At 49.4% G+C, this 17435-nt stretch overlaps 2 protein-coding genes across 8 annotated transcripts in view; one reads left to right on the top strand and one right to left on the bottom strand.

The window, feature by feature from the left end:
- The window catches only part of ZRANB1 (zinc finger RANBP2-type containing 1), a 43610-nt gene extending 33872 nt beyond the window's left edge, over positions 1-9738 (top strand). For both annotated transcript variants that reach the window (XM_063405119.1, XM_063405121.1), the window contains 2 exons: positions 2962-3191; positions 4280-9738. In XM_063405119.1, the coding sequence (XP_063261189.1) occupies positions 2962-3191; positions 4280-4498 (449 nt within the window). In that variant the 3' untranslated portion in view covers positions 4499-9738. The remainder of the gene's footprint in view (positions 1-2961; positions 3192-4279) is intronic.
- CTBP2 (C-terminal binding protein 2) overlaps positions 5268-17435 on the bottom strand; it is a 134177-nt gene continuing 122009 nt past the window's right edge. For all 6 annotated transcript variants that reach the window (XM_063405115.1, XM_063405116.1, XM_063405117.1 and 3 more), the window contains 7 exons: positions 16563-16707; positions 14901-15107; positions 13896-14110; positions 13381-13511; positions 12430-12557; positions 11690-11807; positions 5268-10274 (listed from right to left, as the gene is read on the bottom strand). In XM_063405115.1, coding sequence (XP_063261185.1) covers positions 10094-10274; positions 11690-11807; positions 12430-12557; positions 13381-13511; positions 13896-14110; positions 14901-15107; positions 16563-16707 — 1125 coding nt within the window. In that variant the 3' untranslated portion in view covers positions 5268-10093. The remainder of the gene's footprint in view (positions 10275-11689; positions 11808-12429; positions 12558-13380; positions 13512-13895; positions 14111-14900; positions 15108-16562; positions 16708-17435) is intronic.

Here is a 17435-nt window from a genome sequence, read left to right as displayed (position 1 = left end):
GCCCATGATCTATAGAAAACCCTAAGCTGTGCAGTTAATGTTAATTTATAACTATTTAGAGTCTTGGCTTCTAAGTTTGGGACAGTAGCAAAACTTCATGTAGGGAAATCAAATACTTTTTTGAAGAGTCTAGAAGTTTAGTAGTCATTGTAGTTAGATATTAACTTTTCTTTTGATGATGAAAGGCTGGGAAGGAACAGTTACTTTTGTCACTTAAATCTGACACTCCATCTCTGTGTTGCTTTTAATTCCAAGGCTTAGTGGTTTACAAATGGTTTGATTTCCTAGTTTGGGCATCAAGGCAGACAAGTGTTACATGGCCTAAATGTGCTGAAATTTTCTTGCTCTGAGAACCAGAAGGAAACCGAGTGCCTGAAACACCCTTTCACTGCACATGGGAATTTACACAGCCAAATAGTTACAACTGAGATTTGCTTGCCACAAGCCACATCCATCCATCCATGGAAACAGCACTGGGAGCAGGTGAACTCGGAGTCCTGTGTCACAGTACCTGGAATTGTTCCCCTCCCTGCCCAGCCACATTTCTGTGGTTAATGTGTGCTGACAAATGCCAGTGGCACAGCTGAAACCCAGCTGCCAGGAGGAGTCTCCTGCTCTGGGCTGTGTGTGGGCTGTGCTCAGTACGAGGAGCTCTGGGGAGTCCTGGGGTGTCCCTGCCTCTGGTTAACATCACATTCACAACAAAAGTCTCTGGAAGTGTCCAAGGCCAGGCTGGACAGGGCTTGGAACCTAGGACAGATTGAACAGGGGATGGAACTGCATGGGCTTAAGGTCCCTTCCAACCCAAACCACTCTATAATTGTGAGTTATCATAGAAATGGGGAATTGAATTTTTTTAATGCTTCTTCAACATCATGGTTCAGTTTGTAGTACCCTCTTAGCTACCCCTAAAATACTCTCCCTGACAGGAATTTTTTTTCGAGCTTGGATTCCTTGTTCCAGCTTGGCATCCTTGCTGTAGCTGCTGTGAATCCCGTAATTCCCAGCCTCCTTGTTTCCCAGATTGCAGCTGACTGTTAATTCTTTAAATACTAAAGCTTCAGTGGTGGAAGATCTGTTTGCTCAAGCCCTAATTATGATCCTGGTCAGACCCTCCTGGTATGGCCACATGTATTTAGTGGCATAAATATACAGCTTTTAAAATTGAACAGAAAAAAAGATGACTGACTGAAGTAATCATCAGGTCAGGCTGGAGAAACTAAGTCCTGTGTGGGTGGCTCCAGGATAGGTGTTAGCCCATATTCTTTATTTTCTGTGGCTTGTGTTCATGTCCACTGTTGTTACACGACCTTCTGGCTTTATATCAGAGTGACTTTTATAACTCCTAAGAGCACCAGATATTCTCCCTGGCAATGCTTGAAATTCTTTTCTCGTGGAGCTCATCACAGTGTCGAGGAGGAATGGAAAATGTAGCACAGCCCTCTGTCTTGGGGAAATGATTAGTGTGGAATTTTCACCAGGATAAAACAATGGTGAAGGAAGATTTCCAAGCACTTGCTGAATTTCAGTGTAGAGATGGAGGCAAAGAGATGAGTTTCAGTGCTGAAAGGTCACATAGCTGTGCCCTGTGTGCACGAAGAACTAATTACCAGGAACTGAGGGACTGTTTTCCTTATATTTGACTGGATGTCATCCTCAGTGTAAATTTGAATTTTGACTGGATGTTTGATTCTTTCTCTTAATGCAAAGGCTGGAAATTTTCTGGTGAACACTTATCCCATGTTCTTCACCGTTTGTGTTTAAGGTTGCTTTAGAGTGAGACTTAATAGTGGGGACAGGAGGAAGGGAGGGCTTAGAAGGTATTGAAAGGATCTGTCTTTAAACGGAGGTGTTGTAAAAACTCGTGTGAATCCTAATTTTAAACAAACAGCAAGACTTTTAGATAGCTCTTTATTGCTAATCCAAAAACAAGGAGGGGAGGAAAAAGGGACAATTATTTACTGGTAGCCCCCACTAATTTTTACTGCAGTACAAAAAGATGAGGCCAGAACTTGAGCAGAACCTCCGAAGGCACCCCCTGGTTCAGATTCCCGTTCTGGCGCTGCCCTGTGTTTGCAGCAGCAGCTGTACCAGGAGGGGTTGCTATGCTACATGTGCACTTGAGTTTATGTGGGGCTATTTTTAACCCGTCACAAGGTGAGCTGTGCTTTTGCTTAAGTTGTCTTGCAGCAGTACACACCAAGAATTATTTATGTTCCTGGGGAAAAGGAGTTCCAGTTTTATTTTGAGACCTCGAGAGAATTGCTGTTTTTATTGCTAATAATGGTGGGGAGAACGAGTGCAGTTCTTCTTAGAATCTGTGACATCAGGTGTTGGTTGTAGCTGAGCAAAGTAGTATCAGCTTTTTGGTGCCTTTTTTTTTTTTTCTTTTTTTTTAGTTGATATGAATAATTGATGTGTGTTAATTTAATCTGTGAGTACTGTGTGTGAGCAGTCCCGTTCTCTGGGATGGGTTACATCAGTGCTGAGTAACATTTTGTGCAGTGAGTTCTTTTAATAATAAGTTTTGTGAGCAGATGGTGGAAATTTTGCTCTGGTAAAAATAGACATCTGACTGTAGCCTTTATTTCTGTGATGCAGAATCTGATTTTTTTTCCTTCAATTTTAAGAAGAGTTACCAAACATAAAAGGCTGCTTTTTGCTTTTCTAACCTTGTTTTTTGCTCATCACTGCACTACAGACTGTAAATTTTAGGGCTGTGATAATGTACTGGTTGTGATTGTAATCTTTTGTGCCTAAACTTGTACAGTTGCAGAAATACTTGACTTGTGTTTATTAATAACAATTAGCTCTAGTGTGAAAAGTGTGGTCAGTGCAGACCAAACCATGTTTGTTTTGAATGCCATGTGCTTGTGTTTGGCCCAAACCACAAGGTCCTGGCCAAAATCCTCCCTTGCTGAGGAGCAGCTCAGAGCCTTACGCTGTGCTCTCATCCCCCAGGTGTGTATTTGCCCTTGTTATGGGAACAGAGTTTTTGTTGGAAGAGTCCCATAGCTCTGGGCTACACGAGGGGCCATTTCTCCGCCCTGGTTGCCATGGAGAACGACGGCTATGGCAATCGCGGCGCTGGTGCTAATCTGAACACTGACGATGATGTTACTGTTACTTTTCTACCCTTGGTGGACAGCGAGAGGAAATTATTGCACATTCACTTCCTTTCTGCTCAAGAGGTAAGAAACGCCTGGAGTGTGGTGGTGGTGACTTTGTCACAGCTGCTCGCTGAAGCTCGGCAATCTCTGTAGCCCCCTGAGTTTTTGGTGCCCAAAGAATTACAGGGAGTGTGCTGTTGTGGTTAATTAACACTGCTCCCTTCCCCATCATTCCAGGTGATTCTGAAAGGTATTTTCCTACAAATTTGATGTTTATTTACAGCTCCGTAATTGGAATGTCACTTCATTGTCCATGTCAATCATAGAAACAGAATCATAGAATAGAACCACAGAATGTCCTGAGCTGGAAGGGACCCACAGGGATCATCCAGTCCAGCTCCTACCCTGCACAGACACCCCAACAATCCCACCCTGTGCCTGAGCACACTGAATGTCAGCACACCTAGAAAAGGACACAAAAATAACAGTTCTGTCACCAAGGCAAGACTGAAATCTGCCTTTTGGCTTTTTTCTTTCTAAATATTGGCCCATAGTTGCAGCATTTTCCACCTTGTATTCTAATGAAACTCAACTCATTTTTGCTTTAACAACTGTGATAAAGACATGGAACTACTTCACTAAAGGGTGTGAATGAAGGGAGGGCTGGAAAACTGAAGTAGTTGCAGAAAGTGGGCATTCTGCAAATAAAAGGAGAAAAATATGAGCTCTAAGTCTAGAAAGGGATGTTTCTTCAGCAAGCCACGATATTTGTTAAATTTTAGAAGAGAAAATACTTCATGTCAAGAACTTAGGCACCTAATAATGTGTTTGTAAATCCAGAAATCTCCCTTTTGGGACTTCCCTCCTTATATATGGTGCCTACTGTAGATAAATAGTTGCTTAAAAATAACTGAAGGCCGTACTGCAAATACATGTGAAAAAATGGGTAGGGGAGCTGGAGAGCAGCTCAGAGCCTTCAGCCTTTGGCTGCAAACGCAGTGGGCATCAGTTTTCCTTTTGGAGCCTCCGGGTGTGACACCTTGCAGTGGCTGCCTGGAGCAGAGGCCAGAGGAGATGAGGGGATACGAGGGGAACGCGGAGCCGAGCGCTGGGAGCGGGGACGGCCGGGGCGCGGGGAGGCCTCACTGCCGCTGTTCTGTGTCCCAAAGATCGGCAACGAGGAGCAGCAGGAGAAGCTGCTGCGGGAGTGGCTGGACTGCTGCGTGACCGAGGGAGGCGTGCTGGTGGCCATGCAGAAGAGCTCCCGCCGCCGCAACCACCCGCTGGTCACGCAGATGGTGGAGAAGTGGCTCGACCGCTACCGGCAGATCCGGCCCTGCACGTCGCTGTCCGACGGCGAGGAGGACGAGGATGACGACGACGAGTGAGGGAATAAAGTGCACGTGAGCAGCGCAGGGCGCGTGGCCCCGAGTGAGCGTTGTGCTTAGAGTGGGTGTGAGCGGCCCGGGTCTGGGGGACACGTGCTGGGAAGGATTCTCCGACGGCACTGGGAGAGGATGGACGCTCATCCTGCTGCCTGGAGAGGGCCCAGTGGGCTGGACTACAGTTTGTATAAGAACACGAAAAAGAAACAAAAAACAGCTAATTTTATTATCAAGATGGAAAAAAAAAAAAGAAACAACAAACCAAACCAACCCCATTTTTCTTTCTGACTGTAAATCTGTCTATAAATGTACCGCATGTGGTTGTGTAAGAGGTTGTGTAATAGGAAACGTATACCAGCATCTTAATTATTGCAGAGAAATTTTTCAACTGAGGGCACTTCTGAAAGCACATGTGAGCTGGATGGATATCTCCTCCCTCTGAGATTGTTTTGCAGTAGAACCTGGCCTTCTCCATCACCTTTTAGATACTCTGACACATTTCCCTGAAAGGCCCTTTTCCTGTGAAATCTCACTAGTGCCCAGGTCAGATTGTGAGAGGTTTTTTTTTGGTTTGCACAGATATCCACAGCAAGTCCTAAGCAAAAATACATTTGTTATTTTACTAATATTTTAGTTATTGCTGTGCCCACATAATAAAGCACGGAACAAACTGGAAGAGAAGCTAAATTTTCATTGAGTGAAATGATTTGTTTCCTGAAAAAGCTTTTTGGGATTTTTTTTGCCTTTTTTTTTTCTTTCAATAGTTAATAGATTCCTTTTAGTATACGTAAGGATATTTATTCAGAGAAGTGACCTAAAAGATAGGGATTTTATTCCTGTGAGCATACACTAAACAAAATTGTGTGAAATCTGAGACCTTGAACACAAATGAGAATCTAATCTTCTCAAAACTCCGTCTTGCTGTGTTACAAATTATATCATTTTATCATTTATTCTTTGATCACTCAAACTTTGCTGCAAATGAAAAAACACCTTTTTAAAGGTTACTCCTCGGTCACTAAATCTACTGAGAACCCACTTGGCAGTTCTAATTAAAAAGAAGAATCTATGCTCAAGTTGTTTAAAAGCACTGTTATATATTTCTCAGTATGTAAACCTGGGAATTTCTTGCATGTTGATTGATGTGGCCATACTTAAACTTATGTAAGTTCCTAAGACTGTAAGTTCAGAGTATATTCTCCAGTAGAAATTTTATTATATTTGATAACTTTAGCCATGTAACCTGTAATGGATAAAGTTTATCTAAAAATCTCACTGAAACACTAAAGGTTAATGCCAGTTTTTACATATACAGTGCAATTCAGGTTGTCTTGAAAAGCACTTTTGATGATGTTGTGGTTGAATAAGAAATTTTGCAGTAGATGAAATTGTTTTAATTAGAATTTGGAAAGAAGCCCCATAGCACCTATTTTTATGTAGTTCAGAGCTATGGAAACCCTGAGGAACTTGCTGCTTTTTCTTCCAAATGCTGCTTAGATGGTGTTGAAACGTGCACAACTCCTACAGAAACTTGGTGACGACACCAAAAGTAAAGAAATAATGAAGTACTGTATTAATTTTGCAATTTTCCCATCCTAGATTCCACTGAGGTTTATTATGTCCACCCTTTTTGGCCATTAGATTTCCTCTGCTTGGTGCATGCCCAGATTTCCAGGTGAAGGATGAATGCTGCTCTGCCCTGTGTGAGTGACCCAAATTCACCACCCACCCCCAGATACTGCAGGGGTTCTTCATGAGCGCACGGTCCTGGCTCAAGTTCCCTTTCTGAACTGGGATATTTTTTTTTTGTCCTTACCTTGCAGTGAAATCCTTTTATAGCTTGTCTAGCTGAGGATGTAAAGCTGTTCTGTCAGGGGAGCTGAATGCAGGGTAAGCTGGGATGAGGATTTCCGTGCCCTGAGCTGCCTGCGCCGTGTGCTGGAGTGGTTCGTGTGTCGTGCTGTGACCAAGGGCTCCTAACTGAGCCAGCCTGAGGAGCTCTCAGCCAGTGGCCAGGCCTGTAACCTCAGGTCCCAGCCTGCCCCTGACCAGCTGCCCTGTGCACAGGAGGAAAAGCCCCCGATTCCATGAGCTGTTCCACGGATGCTGTGGAGTTTTCAGCCCACACCCCTGTTCTTTTGGCAGCGCTGTTCCGTTCAGGGAAGCGAAGGGGAGTCCTGAGGGGAGGATTCCCAATGTGAAAGTCTGCCTTGAGCCAAGCTGGCCCAGCTCTGTGCCCCGCTGTCCTGCTGTCCCTGGGCAGCCTGCACTGTGCCTCTGTCCCCAGCCCTCCCAGAGCAGAGGGTCCCCGTGGTCAGTTCAGCTGTTCTCAGTCGCACGCACCAATGGATTTCTTGTTCTGCTCCGACAGGACAGTCCTGGTACTTTGGATCACTTGGCTTCCTTGATCATTACTGTTTCGTTCTGATGTGCTGTACAGTGGTCTGGTCAGGTTCACAGGCTCCACAGGCCCTTTGGGAACTGGTGAAGTGTCTTTTCCAGAATCAGAGCAATCCCAACCTCCTGTACCCGCAGATTAAAGAGCTGCAACCCCCGGCTTCGTGCTCGCACCGCAGTCAGTGTATGTCAGTGGCTCCTCAGTCACACCCCTGAAAATGTACAGACACTGAGATGGATCTGCACACACTCCCCTGCAGCTTGTCAGCAAGTTCTGCACTGTCAGCCTTGAAAATACAGATCAAAAATTGGGTTTCTCAGTGTTATTTTCCTCATACATTGCTCGCAGCAGCACACGCTTTCCTAGCACAGAACTTAGCTTTTCATTGCTACCTCCTTTACAGCTGGTCAGGTTTTTTTTCTGGTTTTATTTATGACTTCCTCAGTGAAAATCCCTGTATTTCTTTTGTTTTTAATATATTAAAATTTAGTAATTCTGGATTCTTCCAAAGTTCCGCTGCATGGCTTATGGCAAATCCCCCTGAGTTGCATTTCCTCCGTTATCCAGGTTGGTCTGTGTGTTTGGAGACCTTGTTTAATTGCCGCTTTTGATTTTTCCCCCTTTTATTCAGTAACTTCCCCCAATACCCTCTTTTAGAAGGTTTTATTTAGTGTTTATCACCTTGAAGCTGTTTGTTTTAAGCTACTCTGGCATCTCTGGAGTTCTCCCTGGAGAAAGAGAAGATTATCCCAGGAGAGCCTTTGTGCCTGCCTCCCCTGAGCGGGACAGCAGCAGCACGGCCCTGTCAGCCACAAACCTTCAGCAGCCACTGCTCCTCTCCCATTGCTCTGCCCAGTCATTTTCCCTCTGAGAGCTGCAGCTCCTGGTGGCTCCCAGCTGTGACACTCTTCCCTTTCCGCTCCAGCAGCTCCCATCCTTGCATGTTTTGCTGGTGTCCTCCCTGCAGGCCCTTGTAACCCTTGGGATGGCTTCACCTCTGCTCCCGTTGAGCTTGTGGCACCTCTGTCCTGGGTTTTGGCTGGAAGGGAAGTTGGTGTTGGATGGAAGCTCCAGCGTGTTCTGGGCTCGCAGTCACTGCTGCCACGTGGATCCTGCGGCGCAGGGAGGTACCGGGTTATTGAGGAACAAAGCACCAGGCTCATTTATTTTTAAAACAACTCTAACTTAATCATCAATTAAATGTTTTCCTGTTGGTTTTGATGGTCATTTCAGTGTCTCCCAAACACCTCCCCTGCATCTGACCTGTTTTATCCCAGTTTCTCTGAGATCATGGATAATTCACTGCTGGGCTGTGCTGAGCACTGACAAGGAGCAATCACTCTGTAACAGGTGACCTCTTTTTTAGATGTTTGAAGCTGGTAACCAAGTTTTCAGTTTAATTTAAAGCAAACAAAATACAGAGTTTTATAACTTGGACACTTTGGTTTCAGCCTTTTTTAGTCCCCATCTAACTCCGTGTGTGTGGCACTTGAACAGTGTGAAAGAAGGGTGGAAACAAGAACAGGCCTTTTGCCTGGTGAGGCTCAAAGCCACCAGCACCTCTTGAGCACTTTTTTGGCTTTATTTTTCAATGGTTTGATAATGCTTCAGCTCTTGAGAATGTACAGAAAACGTTTGAGTTGCAGCTGCCTTTGTAGCTTAGTGGAAACCCACAGTGATCTCTCCATCACAGAAAGGTCTGAGTTGGGAGGGACCTTCCCCTCCCACTGGACTGTAAATATTCACCAAGGGTGACCAGAATTATGTTTCTGTACCTTACTGTTACCTCTCAGTGTCTCCAAGCCCCAGACTGCAGCGAGAGCTCTTTGCCTTTCAGAAATTATAGAAATTTTATCACTTTTTATTGAAAACTGCACTGAACGCTAAATGTCCACCTTTACAATAAACAAATACAGTAACGGTAACACACTAAAACAAAACATACTGATAGCCATTGGTTTCTTTTTTTGTCTGTTTGGGACAGCTCAAGATTTCTTTTTTTTTTTTTTTTTGTCACAGAAACAGGAATGTACCCATACAAAGGCTCAAAACAGGCCATCTTTAAAAACAAAAAGGCGATGATTCACAAAAGACTATGAATATAACATGTAACTAGTGGATACAAATCTAATAGGATTTGTTAAAATCAGTCACATCTAATAACACATCTTGAAGTGTTCTTGTATAAAATATCACGTGAAGAAAAGAAGACTTTTATCAATGTCTAAAAAAGTGGATTTTGTTCATAGACAGTCTGACAAGTTACCATAAAAAGTGTTTCCTGAGACATAAGGAAATGCAACATTATTCTTGAACCCTTTCCAGCTCAAGACTTTTTCCACTTGATAAAATAGCTGCAGATTTAAAACTGAGAAAATATATTTGAGTACAAATAGTGTGTGAAACTTAATACTTTCTTCTTTTTTTCCATTTTTTTTTTCCTTTTTTTTTCTTTTATTTTTTTCTTGCATCATTGCAGGGCGTAGGTGGATGCACAGCTACTTTATTCAGTGTGTTGGGCAGAGAAGAGTCTGGCAGTTTGGTTTTCCTTAGCCTGGGAGGGCAGTGGGCAGTGCCAGGAGCCCTTTCTGCCCTCCCCATCCCACAGATCCTGGCTGGAATGGCTGGAACTTAGACCTGGCAGGAGAACTCGTGTTACACAGCACTGGCCCTGTGAGACTGCAAACAGGAGGAGGAGGGGGAGGATTTTCTTTTTTTTTCTTCCACTTCTAAGCCAGGACTGCTGCCCCCAGTTAGGAGAGGTCACCAGATGCAAGAGAAAGGAAAGGGCTGAAGCCACACAATGGTTTCTTGTTAACTCTGTAACGATGGCTTAGTTCAGTGGCCTGGGCACAGTGCAGGAGCCCTGTCCTTCCCAAGGAATTGAGGGGGAAAAGAAATTCATTTTTATTCATGTGATTGATGCACAGATGAAGGAAACTCAACACACAACAACAGAAGTTGCTCATTAACGTTTCACATCCTGGTTTTCAGCCCTGCAGGGAGCAGGTGACTTCTCCAGGGCTTCTCCCCAGTCTTGGCTGCTGTCGCTTTGTCGGGAACACTGGAACATCAATGATGCGTCTGTCCAAAATCAGCATTACAAATTTCGTATCAAATTCTTCTCTTTTAGTTCATGTATAACTTCTTTTCCAATGTCTCTTGGTCCTAAGTTTATTGAGTGGTTTTTAAATTATCTGCTATTGCTCGTTGGGGTGTTCCCTGTTGTCCCCGTGTTTTGTGGGCTGGTTGGGCGAGGGGGCTTGGGAGGGATGTGCCACTGTGGGGAGGTTGTGGGTGACGGGGATGCCTCCGGGAATGATGCCCTCCATTGCTGCTGGGATTCCTCCCGGAGCCACGCTGACCATCCCGGGGGGATACCTGGCACAGGGGACACAGAGAGGCAGGTTTGGCACAGGAGAGCTCGTCACACACCCTCACCCCACCGCCCCTGGGGAGAAAACAAAGATCCCACTTCCCTCCTGGAGCCAGGTTTGCTTTTCCTTCTGAGTTACAAGGGAGAGCTCAGGGTTAAACATTAACTGCTGTGCCTTGGGTAAGTGTCCTCTGCTGCCCCACCAGGACTGCAGCTTGTTCTGTGCCTTCTCACAGCCCTCTGATCCATGGGGAAGCCCTTCTTTGGAAATTTGGGTAAGGAACCATCTGGAATGCTCTCTGAACCCCCAAACGCTGGCCTGCTGACCCTGTCATCCCTGTGTGTGAATACCTTCAACACCTACAGCTGGTTTGTAAATTTTCCCTGTGTGGGAGGTGAGCTGCATCTTCCTCATGGAACAGCACAGCTCAAAGATGGGGTCAGATCTAATCTGGCTTTTCCAAGAGCAGGAGGAATTACACACATCCCAAGGAACAACAGTAAGTGTGAGAAAGGAGAATTAATAATAATTTCTTCAGCTGTGATGTGGGGGCAATGAGGATAAAACCATGTGGAGCTCTGTGGCCGTGTGAGGCCTGAGGGCTCCCACTGCCCTGCAGCTCCACTGCCTGGAGGCAAGGGGGATTGGGAAGGTGGGAGGGGAAGGGAATTTCCCCTGCCCCTGAAGGTGGTGAGCTGAGCCAGCCTCCAGGGGCTCCAGGGCTGCAGCTCCGGGGAGCTCAGCTGGGGGAAGCTCCCGCAGAGACAGGGCAAGGCTTGTGCCCCCGGGTTTGGGACCAAGAGTGGGAACAGGGGAGGCTTTTCCAGCTTTGGACGTTCTGCTGCTCAGAGGGAGCCTTCACTGCCTGGGGCCTCGGGGCTCTGCTGCTGGGTAGCTCTGGCCTGGCTCTGCCTGACCTGACCTGATGTGCCCTGCAGGGTATTTTGTAGCTCGGAGTATTTTTGGCAGTGGTGATACCCTGAATGAGCCCCTGCTCCAGCTCCTTGAGCCTAATGTCTCCTACCAGCACACTTGGAGCATTCTAAGCAGAGCAGTAAGTAACCCCTAATCCCGGGTTTAGGTGGAATTTGGGTCACCTGACTCAGCCCTATATTTGGAGCTTTTTCCCTGGCTCATTAACCCACGAGCTGGGCCTGGCTCACGGAGGTTGCTCGTGGACAGGAGCACAGAGTTGCTGCCGCAGCTCAGAACTCACATCCAGCTTGTGGAGGGATCTGGGGGGTTCCTGCTGCTTCCAGACTCTGCCCGGTGCCCCGCAGGGTGCAGGCTCTGCCGAGGGAGGCTCTACCCACCGGGCTGGCTCAGACAGCCCCAGCAGCCCCCGGGAGGGGCTGGCAGCAGCCGGAGCCCGCCCTGGCAGCGCTCCCGCTGTCGCGGTGTCCCCGTTCTCCCGCTCACCTGTACGTGGCACCATTGAGCTCGGGATGGATCGCCTGCTGGTCTATTACTGACCACGGGGCCGTCGTGACAAAGAATTCCTTATTCACGCAGTTCCTTAGGCTTTCTGGGATGCGCCCTGGAGTTGGCGAGAAGGGGGAGTCTGTGTCAGGAGGGGCCCAGCTTTATCACCCTCTAGTGAGCGGCAATGCTGTAATTTCACTACGGCTGTCAGTGTAAGGGATGGGAGGAAAAAAATCCCACATTCCATGTTTCAGGAGGATGTTCTGCTGTCCCAAGGTGCAGGGTTGGAGAACAGTTTCTCACCCTCACTCCCAACACTTGGCTTTCAGAGGAGCGGTTTCCTTGAGGGCAACTTTTAGGACAAGAGAAGCACTCTTTAGCTGGAGTACTGTGCTCAGCACCCTGGGATTTGGTTTTGGAATGCAGTGGCTGTGTCTGCACCACTGTGTGTGTTAGCACCAGTAACAGGGGCAGCAATTACAGCTTCCCTGTCCTGTTCTTCCCAGTCACAGACACCAGCATTTGCCCATTCATTAAAAAAATAAAACCAACACAAAACCTGTCACCCAGTCATGACAAAACAGGCAACTTTGGGAACTCAGCTCTTTTACTGGGAAGCAAACGGGTTAGATCCCTTTCCCAGTGTCCTGCTGGGACAGGGGCAGGGTGAATCCCTGTCGTGGCTGCTGTTCCAGGCCCCCAGGGAGCCAAGCCCAGCGTCCCCAGGGGCCGGGTACCTGTGATCGCGCGCCGGATTTCGGTGGCAGCAGCTTCTCTCATCTCTAGGGACGCCTGCTCGCTGTACCAGGCTGTGTGTGGGGTGCAGATCAGGTTGGGAGCATCTTTCAATGGGCCTTGAGCAAAACTGGGAGCAGGGGAAGACAAACAAAGAGATTAATCAATATTTAAGCAAAGAATAAAAGATGGAACAGCAAAAGGCTTGTGGCCTGCCCTCTGCATATGGAACACTGCAAGGCCAGGCTGGATGGGGCTTGGATGAACCTGCTTTAGTGGAAGGTGTCCCTGCCCATGGCAAAGAACTGAACTAGATGACCTTTAGGGTGCCCTCCAGCCCAAATCCTTCCATGGTTCCCTGGCCTGACAGTCCTGCCAGCCCAAAATGCCACAGGAGTGCTGGGGAGGAAGCACAGCTTCTGTGCAGGGCTCAGAAAATGCAGTTTTCTGAAAATGCACCAAAAAAGAGCTGAAACACCAACCCATGGAGTGGCTGGGCTTAATGCTCCCATGGGAATAATGTCTGGGGCTGCTGCAGCATTGTGGGGATAAAGGAGCAGGCTGTGGGTCATCCCAGGATGGGAGGGGTGGACACTGGGGCTCCTCTCGTGAAGGGGCAAACTTTTTGTTCTTTAAAATGTTTCTGTGGTGAGAGAAGCTGCACTCCCAGTTCCAACCCAGCTCTTCCCAGGCTGCAGCCAACAATGCCCAGCACCGAGTGCAGTGAATTCCCACTCACAGGCCAGGGAACGTCCTGGGTGTTTTTCCAAACACAGCCTGGGTTTTTCTGAGCTCCTGGAGCCCCTCTGAGCCCCTCTGAGCACACACAGCCCCAGTGCTGCTGCCAGGTGCCAGTGGCAGGGCTGTCCCCGTGCTGGGCTGTGTGGCACGGGGCAGGGACGCGGGTGGGGGCCGGTGACACACGGTGACACCCCCCGGAGCCGCCGCCTTACCTGAACGGCTCCGACTCGTGCACGTCGAGCGCGGCCCCTCGTATCCGGCCCTCCTTCAGCGCCTGCGTCAAGGCCTTCTCGTCCACCAGCCCCCCGCGGGCCGTGTTCACCAGGAACGCTCCCTGCCGCATCTGCCCGCAGAGGGAGGCGTCAGCTGGAGCACTGACCCCAGCCTATCCTCACCCCTGCCCGGGATGTGCCTCCAGCTGGGACAGCATCCCGCCTTTTGTGCTCCGGCCCCACAGCAACCCCCATCCCGCCATACATGGGTTTTCCATGGGATCTCCATCTCTAGTGGTGTTGGCAAACAAACCCCACTGCTGCCATCACCTGTGCACCACGGGGATGGGGATCATTTACCTGGCAGGACACTGCTCCCCTAAACACTGTGGGGAGACACACCTGAGTGCAACCAGTGGCTCACTGGGGAAGCTGAGGATCTGTGGCCAGCTCCTGCACTCAGGCCCTGCCCACCGCAGCTCTCCTCGGCCATGCCCGTGAGGTGCATTAATTACCTGTTTGATCGTGAAGTCGTTGATTAGGTGGTGGTTGTGTTCGTTAAGGTTGCAGTGCAGGGAGACGCAGTCGCTCTGGTAGAGCAGGTCCTGCAGGGTGTAGACCCGCTGGACGCCCAGGGAGCGCTCGATGCCGTCCTGCAGGTACGGGTCATAGAAGATCACGTTGAAGCCAAAGGCCTTGGCCCGGACCGCGACCGCCTGCGCAGTGCGACCTGTGCCGAAGGGAAGGGACAGGCCGAGTTAACTGAGCCCAGCTCCCTGTGCCCCTGAGGCTGAGCTCCCAGCAGGACACCAGGACTGTCCCCTGGGGCCTGCTGGGCTTCCCAGACATTCCCTTGCCCTGCCTCAGCTTCCCCATTTAACGATGCTGGTATGAGCTTTTGCCATCATTAGCTGATGTCACCCCTCACGCTGAAACTCTCTGCAGCTGTGGCTGAATTAAGACGAGCTCTGTTTTACACAGCCCTGCCACAGAGCAGCCCAGAGCGGCTCAGGATGGGCTGGGTTGGTGTAGCTGTGGCTCAGGGATGGGGTTTTTTGGGAGAGGGCAGCAGCACTGTCTAGAGGTCCCTCTAAAACACCACTGTGTTCTTCCAAGGACTCAACCACAGCTCACAAACAGCTCCTTCCCCAAAACCCACGTGAGGTGTTCTCCCTGTTTCCCCGATCCACTGTGGCAGCTCTGCTTTTGGAAACGCTCATTTGGGCCCTTCCCGGGCAGCGCAGAGCCCCGCAGAGCCCCACAGAGCCCCGCAGAGCCCCACAGAGCCCCACAGAGCCCCGCAGAGCCCCACAGACCCCGCAGAGCCCCACAGACCCCGCAGAGCCCCGCAGAGCCCCACAGAGCCCCGCAGAGCCCCACAGACCCCGCAGAGCCCCACAGACCCCGCAGACCCCGCAGAGCCCCACAGAGCCCCGCAGAGCCCCGCAGAGCCCCGCACAGCCCCGCAGAGCCCCACAGAGCCCCACAGAGCCCCACAGCCGCCGCCCCGGCGCACGCACCGAAGCCGATGAGGCCGAGCGTCTCCCCGCGGATGCGCGCGGCTCCCGAGGCCACCTCGCGGATCTGCTCCACGCTCTGCACGCGCGTGCCCTCGCGCAGTGCCTGGTACAGCCACGTGTTCCGCCGGTACAGGTTCAGCACGTGGCACACGGTGGAGTCGGCCGTCTCCTCCACGGCGGCCGAGGGGATGTTGCAGACGGCGATCCCTGCGGATACACACGGATCACAGCCCGGCCGCGCCAGCCCCTGTCCCCCTCATGCACGGGGGTGACTCCCAGCTGCCCTTCCCACAAGCTCCTCGCACTGCTATTCACTCTGTGCCCCATAAACGCCCACGGATGGTGGTTCAGCCCCACCATCCCATTCTGGGGGTGCCTTTTAATGGTCCAAACTGGTGCCCAGCCCAGCCAGTGAGTGGCCCTGGCACCGTTGTTCAGGCACTGGTCATTGATTGACTGCAGGGTTTAAAAACTACCTTATGGAAAGCAATACCAATTAAACTTTACGCTACATTTGTGGGGAGTCATTACATTTTCTACTCGAAACCACATCATTTGGCCACCCAATTTGCCAAGTAAAAAAAGAAGGATTACGCTGCAATATCCCATTACTTTATTCGTTATATCTTTCCTTTCCTGATGTTCAAAGCCTCAGAACACTGTTATAATGGATAATAACAATAAGAGTTAAAAACGTGAAGAAACCATTACATTGAGGAGACACTGTTCTCCTCTTGAAAAAAGAAAACAATTCACTATATTGAGAATTGCTTTTTTTAGGAATGACTATTTGAGACTCTCTTATCACAATTATCTCTGTAAAACGGCTCAGGTGGAATGGCTCTTACTCTTCCCTTCCCCAGAGATAAGCTTTAATACAACACATCCCAAACACCACTGCAGGGCTGCTCCCCACACTGAATCTTGGGAGCAGATGAGTAAAGCCTGTTGTAACTCAGCTGCTAAAACCAGGGATACAATTAAGCTCTTGCAGCTGGGGATGTGCAGCCAAAAGCCTGTGACCCCCCAAAGCAGTTTGGGAATTGGGTGGCCCCAGCATGTCTGACAGCACGACTCTCCCTGTTTTTGACAATCCACACTAAAAGCCTTTTTCTGGTTCCTGAGGCACCTTTGATGAGATAGCAAAGGAGGTGGCAACAACCCAACACACAATTCCTGCTCCTCCATCCAACACAGCGCCTTCCCAGAGGAGCGGGCATGACTCAGAGAACCAGCCCAGATCAAGGGACTGATCTTGCTTAACAAAATATAATAAAACACCCTTCCTCCAATTTTTCTAAAGCTGTATCAACTCTCCTGTGCCAGAAATAGAACAGCCATACAAATATCCAGCAGTATGAGGGGGCACCTGGAGCTTGGAACAGTGCAGGAATGAGGAACGAGGCATTCAGACTGGACAGTTTTAACACCACACGAGCCCCAAAGCTCCTTTCTAAAACTGCACAGTTTTGTTCACTTCATGGTCAAGTCCTCTTGGCATAATATTCTCTGTGTGCAAAGAATGTAAACTGCACTGGCAATTTAGGGGCTGCATGGAGGTCCTGCCTGGAACTCTGCTGTGCCAGCACAGTGCCATGGAAGCAGCAGCTCCCTGTGCTGATTTTGAAGGGGATGGAGGCAGGCTGCAGAGCCGGGACCTACCGAGCTCCCCGGCGGCTTTGATGTCGATGTTGTCGTAGCCGCTGCCTATTCGGACGATGACCCGCAGGGCCTTGAACTTCTCCAGGTCCTCCCGGGTCAGGGTGATGGTGTGGTACATCATGGCCCCCACGGCTTCATTCAACACCTGAAACACACACAGCACTCAGGTCAGGGCATGGTGTGGTACAGCACAGCCCCACGGCTTCATTCAACACCTACAACACACACAGCACTCAGGTCAGGGCATGGTGTGGTACATCACAGCCCCACAGCTTCATTCAACACCTGCAACACACACAGCACTCAGGTCAGGGCATGGTGTGGTACAGCACAGCCCCACGGCTTCATTCAACACCTGCAACACACACAGCACTCAGGTCAGGGCATGGTGTGGTACAGCACAGCCCCACGGCTTCATTCAACACCTGAAACACACACAGCACTCAGGTCAGGGCATGGTGTGCTACATCACAGCCCCACGGCTTCATTCAACACCTGAAACACACACAGCACTCAGGAGCCACCAGTGCACCTGGGGGGACACCTGCAGCTCAGGAATCAGGACCGTGACACAGTGAGTTGGACATTGCTGACCTGCTGTCTGAGCCAGGTGGCACCAAACCCTGCAGGGGTGTGACCCACCAACACCTCTGGGGATGGATTTGGTGAGTATCTGAAAATTATGATGTTACAACGGAGCAGACCAGGCAGATGAAAACCACGTTTGCCTCTCACCTGCACCCTTTCCAGATGGGTATCTGCAAATCCCTCTGCTTCCAAGCAGCAGGAATTCTGCTTTTAGGAAGGAATTGGGTGTTGCAGCAGTGTCTGTGGGGTTGGAACAGGACTGTGTGATACTCCTAAGGGCTCGAC

This window comes from Prinia subflava, chromosome 9, assembly GCF_021018805.1.
Source record: "Prinia subflava isolate CZ2003 ecotype Zambia chromosome 9, Cam_Psub_1.2, whole genome shotgun sequence".
Lineage (NCBI taxonomy): Eukaryota > Metazoa > Chordata > Aves > Passeriformes > Cisticolidae > Prinia > Prinia subflava.
This window is presented reverse-complemented; position numbering and strand designations above follow the sequence as displayed.